This window comes from Haliaeetus leucocephalus, unplaced genomic scaffold (genome assembly GCF_000737465.1).
Source record: "Haliaeetus leucocephalus isolate CR32 unplaced genomic scaffold, Haliaeetus_leucocephalus-4.0 Scaffold162, whole genome shotgun sequence".
NCBI lineage: Eukaryota > Metazoa > Chordata > Aves > Accipitriformes > Accipitridae > Haliaeetus > Haliaeetus leucocephalus.
This window is the reverse complement of record NW_010972598.1, coordinates 10,732,901-10,742,094: the sequence shown is the minus strand read 5'-3', so window position 1 is coordinate 10,742,094 and position 9,194 is coordinate 10,732,901. Positions and strand designations below refer to the sequence as shown.

The 9,194-nt window shown below is 52.2% G+C and overlaps 1 protein-coding gene across 1 annotated transcript; it reads left to right on the top strand.

The window, feature by feature from the left end:
* The first annotated feature begins 194 nt into the window (after positions 1–194).
* On the top strand, positions 195–5,139 carry BAG4 (BCL2-associated athanogene 4). Its single transcript, XM_010562759.1, has 4 exons — positions 195–1,134; positions 1,785–2,045; positions 2,402–2,644; positions 3,738–5,139. The coding sequence occupies exons 2-4, from the start codon at positions 1,788–1,790 to the stop codon at positions 4,239–4,241; spliced, it is 1,005 nt and encodes a 334-aa protein (XP_010561061.1). The 5' UTR covers positions 195–1,134; positions 1,785–1,787; the 3' UTR covers positions 4,242–5,139.
* The last annotated feature ends 4,055 nt before the right edge of the window (positions 5,140–9,194 follow it).

The following is a 9,194-nucleotide window of genomic DNA, read 5'->3' as shown; positions in this document are numbered from 1 at the left end:
CCGCCCGGGGCCGTCCGGCGGAGGAGGGCTGCAGCCCTTGTCCCTGCCCCTCCCCGTTAACGGGAAGCGGAGTTTCCCTCCCTACGGACGGGACCGGGCGGGTTCCGCAACCCCCCCGGGCCGGGCAGCAGTGCGGGGACGGAGCCCGGCGGTACCGGTCAGGTCTGCGCGGCCGGTGCCTGTTCCCCCAAAATGCACCCGGCCGTGACGGACTGTCCCCATCGTCACCCCTGTGCCTTAAGTCCGATCGCTTTATTTTCCTTTGCTCTCGTCGCTTGATTTCCATTGGCACGATAAATCCGCTCTCCCGTCCCGTGGGGGTTTGGGCAGGTGTTTTAACTGGAGAAAAAATACCTAAAACGACGAACGTGGTGAAGTTTTACCTTCGTATCCAGTTCAAGGTGACATTTCTAGGGCATGTATTTTAATGAAGAGATCACCGGGGAAATGCCGCCGCTGTTGTACTCGGCTGGTTTGCTGCTGGGATGCGTGGTGAGAGCTGGGCATCGCCGGCCAGGATGTGTCCCGGTCCCAGCTAACCGGCCCTTCACCGACAGACAGGACTGCCTCTTCCCCGGTGTGAGCGTGGGGCTTGAGGATCCGATCCCCGCCACGTCCCCCTCTTTCCAGGCACGGCAGACTAAAGGTGCCAGCCGCAGGAGCGGCGGCATTTGTACGACACGTTCCACCAGCAGAAAGGAGCCGGCAGCTCACGGTGGAGGGGGGTAAAAAAGCATCGCCGGTCCCGCTGTGCCCCGGTCCCATGACTTGCTCTTCCCGGATCTATTATTTGTTGTTTTTATTGCAGGAATAGCTTTTTTTAGGGGCTGTTGCGCAAATACCATGTGAAGAGAAGGGCTTTGCTCTTTCCAAAGGGGTTGTCTGCTGTCCCGACATAACTGTGGTTTGTTTTAATCCTATGGGACATGTAGGTTTGATCCGGCTCTTTCATAAACGCCAGCACGCAGGTGATACAATCTCTCCTCCGTGAAACAGCTCGTGGGCAAAAAACTGCTTTGCCCAAAGCTACAGGGAGTCATCTGTGCGCTCCTGAAATCCTGACGCTTCATTGTCTCCTCTGTGGTTAGATGGAAGCTCATGTTCAATATACATTGATTACCTGAATGTATTCAGGTAAATTCTCACAAATGTTCTGGACGTACAGACCTTTCATATGACAAGTTCTCAAACCTGACAGCTCCCGCGGCCGCAGCATGACCTGCGGCTCGGTGATCTGAACACCCTGCTCCTCGGGCCCCAGAACTGGTAGATCTCGTCCGCTTGCATCATTTCTGTTTGCATGACTGAAAGAGGAAATTAACTTTCCTGAAGTGTTTTTCATCCACCAGTCAGTGACTACATTGACGTGGTTGAATCTCCTGAGAGTTGCTTGCTGTGAGAAATTGTACGCTTGTTTCTGAGCAAAGCTTAGCCGAGGGAAGCATGGTTAAGCTTAGCGTATCCCCTCTCTTCCCACCCTCCAGACAAGTCTATCCCCCTACAGTGCCCCTGACACTGCCTGTCTCCCTGAGCGTGCTGTGAGGGCAGTGGGACCAAAGTGTGAGGCAGACAGGCGTTTATTCACAGCGGCCAACAGAAAGCCACGTTAGAGCAGGAAAACATAAAACTGGGGCGAATCAGCTCGGGGACAAAGGAACCCTGTAGTTACACGCTGCAGGAAGGGCCAGTCCTCTTTCTCCGGGCTGCTGGTGGGCCAGACCGGGAGCCCCTCTGCCCCATGTCTGTGGCCCATCACCTTTTCTCTGCTCTTCCCTTCTCCCCAGGCCATGGATTCTCCCTATGCAAACGGAGCCTACAACCCCCCGTATCCTCCGGCTCCCGGCGCTGCCCCGCACTACACCGGCCTGCCGCAGACACGGGGGTACTACTGCTCCGCGCCTTCTCGGACCCCCTACCCTGCGGAGTCCACCGGCATGTACCGGCCCTCATCACCGGCTCCCCCCTGGAGCTACGCCCCGCCGGACTGTCCCACCGAAGGGTCCTCGCTCAGGAGGCAGCAGGTTCCTGGCTACTCCCCACCGCAGGTAAGAGGCTGGGCACCAGCCAGAGTAATTTCCAGCCCCGGTGTCGGTGCAGCTGCCGGGCTTGCAGTTCCTGGGGCACAAGAAGTTGTTTTATGGGGCCGCAGCAGAGGGAAAGCCCACAGTGCCTCCTCCGATGGATCCGTGGGTCCTAATGGCTCTTGTGCCTTGAGCAGCTTGCCCTGCCTGGTTTTATTCTTAGAAAAAACGGTGGCCACCCTAGAGACTCCAAGCCTGTGGGCTAGGAAAGCAGGAATCGGGCAGCAAGCCTGATGCTGCAGCTGTTCCCAGGGCTGTCTGGAGGGAGCAGTGCTCAGCGTGACTCCAGGGGTCACGCCTGTTCCCCCCTCTTCTCGCAGACCCCAGGAATGCCCATCCCGCAGTATCCATACGGAGACAGCAATCCAGGGGTCACGGCGCAGGGGCCTCCACCACAGCCCAGACCCCCAGAGGACACGTGGGCTCCCCCGACCGTCTACGGGGTGCAGCCACGTTACGCGTGGCCGGCTGCTTCGGTGCACGGGAACCCCTTCGTCTCCGAATCGCATCCACCCTGGACTGGCAGCGGAGCTTCTTCCCACCCTCCTGTGTGGGACTCAAAGGTACAGTTGATGCTTCTACAGCATGTGCTGCCGTCAGACCTCCTAGATTATACAGCTTTCCTCAAAACCTGCCTCTGTCTCCTGGGAATGCCCCTTTCTCCAAGCATAGCTAGTTTAAGGAGAAACAAAGCAGCAGGTATCCAGAGTACTGCCAGCAAAATCTCCTATTTGCATACAGAAGACCAAAGTCCACGGCTGTAATTCCAGAAAGGTACTGGAGATAGCAGCTGTCCCAGGGCAGGTCTTGAAATGGGTCAGACCTCGTCTCGCTTGTCCAACTCTTCTCTCTCAAGCAGTGAACGCTGTCAGAAATCCTCCAGCACAAAGTGTGGGACTAACCTGCATGTCAGTTTGCAGACTCTGGTATAGCAGACTCTAGTATTCCTCTACAAGTCCTTGCTTTGGGCACAGTGATCCTCTACTGAGGAATGTTTTAAGCAAAAAATAAAGGAAATTATGCATTTGGTGGGGCCTGTTCAACTCAGCTTTTCCTGCGTTTGATCAGGAGTCAGATGACTCTCCGGAGGTTTGGTCCCCAGGCAGCAGCACTGGCATGTGCAGCAGCAGCCCTGATGGGGGGATTTGGGGATGAGGGCTGCTGTTACCTGGAAACAGCTCAGAAGTGTGCTACCTGCAGAGAAGTATCTTCTCTGGTATATCCAAATGGGACCGTGCTGAAATCTAGTTAGCATCTCACTATTCATGGGTAGTGAGCATCCAGTGGCTCACACTGTTTCTTCTAGACATGTGCCTCTTGCCGGGGATCTGCTCTTTAACAGCCAGGGACTGGAGCGTGGGTTTCGTGTTCCTCTTTGGGACTTCTCGCAGAAACCAGGCCGCGGGGACATGATGTGTTATGACATCACGGTGTGTGACAGTCTAGAAAATGCTGCCCAGATCCCTGGTAACATCACGCCTAACCCGGTCTGCCCTGTCCTCCCAGGCATGCACAACTCAAAGCAGTCATGGTGTCACCTGTCACCCAATTCTCTCAGCCCTGCCTGCCTGCCTTTTGAGTGCAAGATGAGAGATTAAAACCCTGGCTTTAAGAGAAATGCACTTACTTAGAATTTTTTTCTCCTTCTGACTGTAGGATACTGCTTACAACAAACCTGAGCAAAGTGCAAACCAACACAACTACTATTCTGATGTCAATCACCAGCACTCTGGGACAATGAATGACCACAAGCCAGCCACTCCACTCAATGCCAAGCCATCCCCCTCAAATGCCAAGGTGCAGTACAGCGCACAGCCCCAAATGTACGACACTGCATCTCGGAAGCTTGTGGCTGGGAACCGGGAGGTTGGCTTTAAACCTGGTGACCAGCCTTCAACAAATTCTGCAGCCATCCAGCCAGAGATTCAGAGAATCCTCCACGTTATGGGGGAGGCTGAACAGCTGGGGCAAGAGGTGGATGAATTTGTAGGAAAAAAGACAGATAAATCCTACCGGCTTCTGGAGGAGATGTTGACCAAGCTGCTGTTGGAACTGGATTCCATCGAGACTGGTGGCCAGGACAGTGTTCGGCAGGCCAGGAAAGAGTCCGTCCACAGAATTCAGGCCATACTGGAAAAACTGGAAAGAAAGGGATTGTGAAAGCACATCAGCCACAACACACAGCCTGTTGTTGAGGTTCCAAAGAGTTTTAGTTCTGTTAAATCTCAGCTCTTTCTGCTACGCACTATTGACAATGGAATAGCAATAAGCCCTGAGTTAAAAAAAACAAAACGAAACAAAACCACCAAAAAAACAACCTCAGAAGCCCAGCCCCAACAAATAATTTGGCAGTGGACAAATTAAGAGAGGTCTGAAGCAGCAAACTGAATTGTTTGTTTGTTCCAGGCTTTGGAAAAGCAGAACCACCTGAGGTACTTACCCTGTAGAGTTCTCCGTTGGGGTCCGCATCCTCTTCATCAGCAGGAAGAAAATCACTGTACAAAGTTCCCCAAACCAGGCCCAATCTATAGGTGCCTCCTGCAGCCTCAGCAGTTCTTTAAGCCGGAACACTTGTCAGATGTGGTCACAACGGCACTGCAATGTGCAGCCACAAACCAAGACTCTGGGCTTGTCAGTCACTGCGTGTATTTTCAGCTTCAGCTTCCTCGCCATAAAAACTTGTGCGTCGTCGTGGGGTTTTGTTTGGTTTTAGTGCACTCAAGTAGCAACACTGAAGTGCTGCAGAAAGGGACCATGCTGGCAGCCCATCAATGCAAGCAGATGTCATGTTGTGCTGTTCCTCCTCTGTCATGAAGAGCCAGTCCATGGTGTCCCCCATGGACACGGGAACACAGCCTGGAAATCTTAGTTCTGCCACTCAAAAGGATAGGTAGAAGCAGAGGAACGATGTCAAAGCAGAGCAACTGGAAATGGCAGGATGCTTGGAAATGCTTTCCAGGTCACTTGGGTAAAAATCCACTTTTTAATTGTAATGTCCTTCCACATACTGCAAGTTTTGTATTCCACTGCAAAGGCCATACTTGTGGCACTGTACAGTACAGAGGGGAAGGCAACAGCTCAGCCTGCTGTTAACCTTTTGGTTACAACATGTTAAGTAAGTGAATCATTACTGTGTGTGATGAGATAATAAACCCTGACAACTTTTAAATGTTATTTTGTAATTAAGACGTCTGAAAGTCTCTTTTCTTTCAAAAGAAGTTGTGGGCAAGGTTGTGTAACTTAGACCTGCCTGTAACCAAAACACCAGCCAGGCTGTCTCAGCAGCTGAGGTTAGGGATAAATGCAGCAAGTTACCTTGAAGAATGCTGGTTTGGGGGGTGCCAGGGTACAGTGGCCCCCATCACCTCCCAAGCAGTGCAGAAGCTCCAGGAGCCTTCAGCCGCGGCTCTAGGGCCGGTGGCCATGTTTTGGAAGGGGTCTTGGCACGCCCGAGGCTAGGAGTGCCCTGACCCTGCGCTCTGCAGGCTGATGGCCAGCTGATGTCCTGAAGGCACCCGGCAGATCCCACATCATTCCCAGACAGGGCTGCATACACGAGACTGACCTTTGCAGCTCGTTGGATGTGTCTGTGATCACATGTGGCGGTCAGCCTGCAAAAACGGCTGTGTCCGAGGTGAGCCAGGAAAGAGCTGAATGTCCTGGGCCGGGTAAATGCTTGGTTGCTATTTTATTTCATCCATCCTCTTGTCAGGCAGAGAGCAGTGGGCCAAGCTATCCATGCTTCGGGCACAGCATGAAATCTGACTTCTGAGGATCAGTGGCTACAGTGGGAGATAAAGCAGATGACAATAAACAGACTGATGCCGTGTTACTATACTGCATACAGAAAGCAATGGCCCAGCCCCAGTGAATGCCACCTTTCTTCTTCTGATAAAGGCAGCAGTGTCAGCAGCATCTCCAGGAATTAATCCGTGCTTTGGGTTTGTTTCTTTTTGTGAAAATACTTGTGGTAGGGATGGTTTCCACACAACTAGCTTTGTTACTGGTGGCTCTTTAAACCCAGAGGAACGAAGAACAGCACTGTGGTGTCTCTACCCCTTTCGTTTTATCTTATGGTTGAAAGTCTTGTTAAATGCTGCCTCTAATGTCCTGAAATCTTTCCCAAGACACTGCTGTGGGTTCATTGAATTAGCTTGATAGGTTTTTTGAAGGGGAATACAGGCAACAAAAACGATCAACCACTTCAAAGAAATGCCTGAGGTGGGGGCAGAAAGCTGAGTCCTTGTGCTACAGGATTGCTAGCCGACTCAATTCCAGATTTACTGAGTCCTATTCTTCTGATCCTTTAGCACTTCCCACAAGGTTTGTCTATAAAAGGCTACGAAGGAGATGAAAAAGTAAAGAAGGAATGTAAATACCCAAAGAGACCTAGCTTGTCACTTCCTAGAAAAGAACTGAAAAATCCAGACGGCGCAGCGGGATGAGCCGCTGTGCTTGCAGCACGCAGGTGGCAGCCCGAATCACGCTTTGCAATAGGCCAAGGCTGCAGGGGAGGCTGTGCTTTCATGAGGCACAGGGAAGCTTGGAAGCAGAGTACTGGTGATACAGGAGGGGAGGAACAGCCTCTGCTGCATTGCTCCTTGGTGCTCAGGGCATGACTGAGCTCTGAAACCACCCGTACCTGGCTCGAAGGCACTCCTCTCTGCTGGAGGCAGATGCACATTTGATCCCTGTAACTCATATTTGGGAATAGAGCCAGCCTTGATGAAAAAAGTCTGACCACCCTACCGCACCACTTCACTCTCTGGCCATTTCAGGTTCGGCACCAAGTCCAGGCCACAGCCTCACCGCATCTGTGCCCTCTAGGGGATTACCAAAGACATAATTTCTTCCTCTGTTACCACATTTGTTTTTTATTTGGTTGGCATGGCTGCTGAAATAAAAGTTTGGATTCCCTTTGTGCAGGATCTAGCTAAAGTCTGAAATTTGTTGTTGCAAGAGATGGTGTAAGTCACACTTCAGCAGAGAAAGTGAAATCATTCAGCTCGTCAGTCAGCGTATATTGACTTCTAGAGCACGGAGAGCTGCTACAGCTGTAAAGGACAGCTTGTGGTCTAGGCAGTCCTCCTTCACACCCGTCCTAACAGCAGGGTCTCCCCCTGCTTTCCCAAATCAACCCCTTTATAAAACCACACCAAGAATGGGCAGAACTGCAGCCCAGCTTTAACCTGCACACAGCCCCCAGCGCTGCTACACGAGCACAACGGCCATCAGCCCTCGGGCAGGTCTCCCTCCCCACTACCGACGCGCTGTCACAGCTCTTTCTGCTACTGTCACTTGAGTAAGGTGGCAACAGGCAAACAGGGCACTGATGTGTCAGCCCTGGTGCTTTTTTGAGGACGTGGTGTTATCAGCAGAAATGCTGCAGCAAGTCACCGCTTACAGGTACATGAAAAAAAGAAGCCAGCAGCCAGCTTCAGTTAGTCTGGAATCTGTGGAGCTGGCTGAAACTTTATTTTCTGTATTTGTTTCAGTAGCAAGAATTGCATCAGGAACAAAACTGCATTGTTTATTGCATCCTGTTTGCTCTGATACTCATTTCCCTCCTCGTCAGTTGCCAGGGAAAAGAGGTAAGTAGGTTCTAGCTGTGCAAGGAGTGTGGAGCAATCCTGATACCTTGCAAACTCAGTAGCACTGCAATGCAGTCAGCTAAGAGAGAAGAAAAAAAACGTACACTCAGCTGCTGTATCACCAGTGCTCTGTGGACTGGGACAAAGGTTTCCTGCTGTGGAGACGTGGTAAGAATGATACCTCTATCTGTTCGTAAGAAAAACTGAAAGTATGTGCCTGGCATACAAGCCAGACAAAATCTGGGAGGGAGGAAGGAAGGTTTCTTCTTCGGTGTTTTGGTGCTGAACCTGTCAAGGTAATGTATTCCTTTACAATATTTTCTCTTCTAGAGTGTTAGTCCCCGCATGTGGGAAGGACTTGGCAGAGGGTTATGTAAACCTCTAGTTAAAAGTACATGAAAGAACATTAAAAAGTGGGCTGAAACGGCAGGTTATCATTTCAGCGGGGCCAGTTATTTGAACAGCTCTGTGACAAGACCTGGTTGCATACGACGTTTCTGCATCCCTCGGGCAGATGGTGGGTTTTATCCGTTTCCCCCAAAGCTGAGCCGAACTGAGGGCAGGGATGAGGGCATACCTTACACACCGCAGCCTGCAGAAAACTCCCGCTGATGTAACCGCATCTGTCCCCACTGCGTCCCCGCCGCCTTCCATCTCCTTCAAAGCAGGACTAAAGTGGGTCATGGCTTGGACAGCAATCTGAAAGGAGAAAGACGCTGCAGCAGATGCGCGGGCAGGAGCTGTGTCAGCACCAAGCTGGCGTGGGCCCTGCGCAGGCAAGGCTGCACGGACAAGGTTTGCAGCTGTTTGCTCTACAGATGCAGAACTGAGGATTTTAGCTCTTCTGGCCATTCAGTCTTCCTAGCCAGTAACTGCCGTGGTGGAGGTGAGCACTGGGATGACAACTGGTTTATCTTACAGCATCCACCCACATCACAAAACCCCAAATTAGAAAGCGTGTCTGTATTTATCACGAAGCTCATTTCTACAGAAACCAAACTCTTATTCCGGGGTTGCCTGTCGCTTCTACGAGCAGCACCCACTGTCAGAAGAGGGTTTCTCAATCTCCACTAAGGTGAAAGGGGCACGGAAGGACTGAAGAACAAACATTAAATCAGAATCTCGTGGTTTCTGCTGCAGAGCACCCTATGCTCAAGCATTTGTCCACGCCGCACGTGGGAGGCAACTGGCACGAAGGCACGTGTTTCCCGGCGATGCTGTGCCGACGCATCCGGCTTAGGGGTGTAACAACCAGCCTGAAGTCAAGACTTAGGCCGGAGTGTCCTAATGAGCGCTGGCATCGCCTGCCTGGGATGGAGTTTGGGCATGGATCCACTCGAGCCGCTGCGAGCTGCGAGGGCTGCGGCTGTGGGCAGGGATTTTGGGCAGTGCCTGCGCGCAGGGGTTGCAGGCAGGGATTGTGGGCAGGGGTTGCGGGCAGTGGCTGTGCGCAGGGGTTGCAGGCAGGGGTTGTGGGCAGGGGTTGCGGGCAGGGGCTGCGGGCAGGGGCTGCGGGCAGTGG

What these genes read in the sequence shown, in the direction of transcription:
- BAG4 (XM_010562759.1), top strand. Translation starts at nt 1,788, where the DNA reads ATGGATTCTCCCTATGCAAACGGAGCCTACAACCCCCCGTATCCTCCG. An exon ending in CTGGCTACTCCCCACCGCAG is followed by an intron (nt 2,046 to 2,401) that starts GTAAGAGGCTGG and finishes CTCTTCTCGCAG; the next exon opens with ACCCCAGGAATGCCCATCCC. An exon ending in CTCCTGTGTGGGACTCAAAG is followed by an intron (nt 2,645 to 3,737) that starts GTACAGTTGATG and finishes TTCTGACTGTAG; the next exon opens with GATACTGCTTACAACAAACC.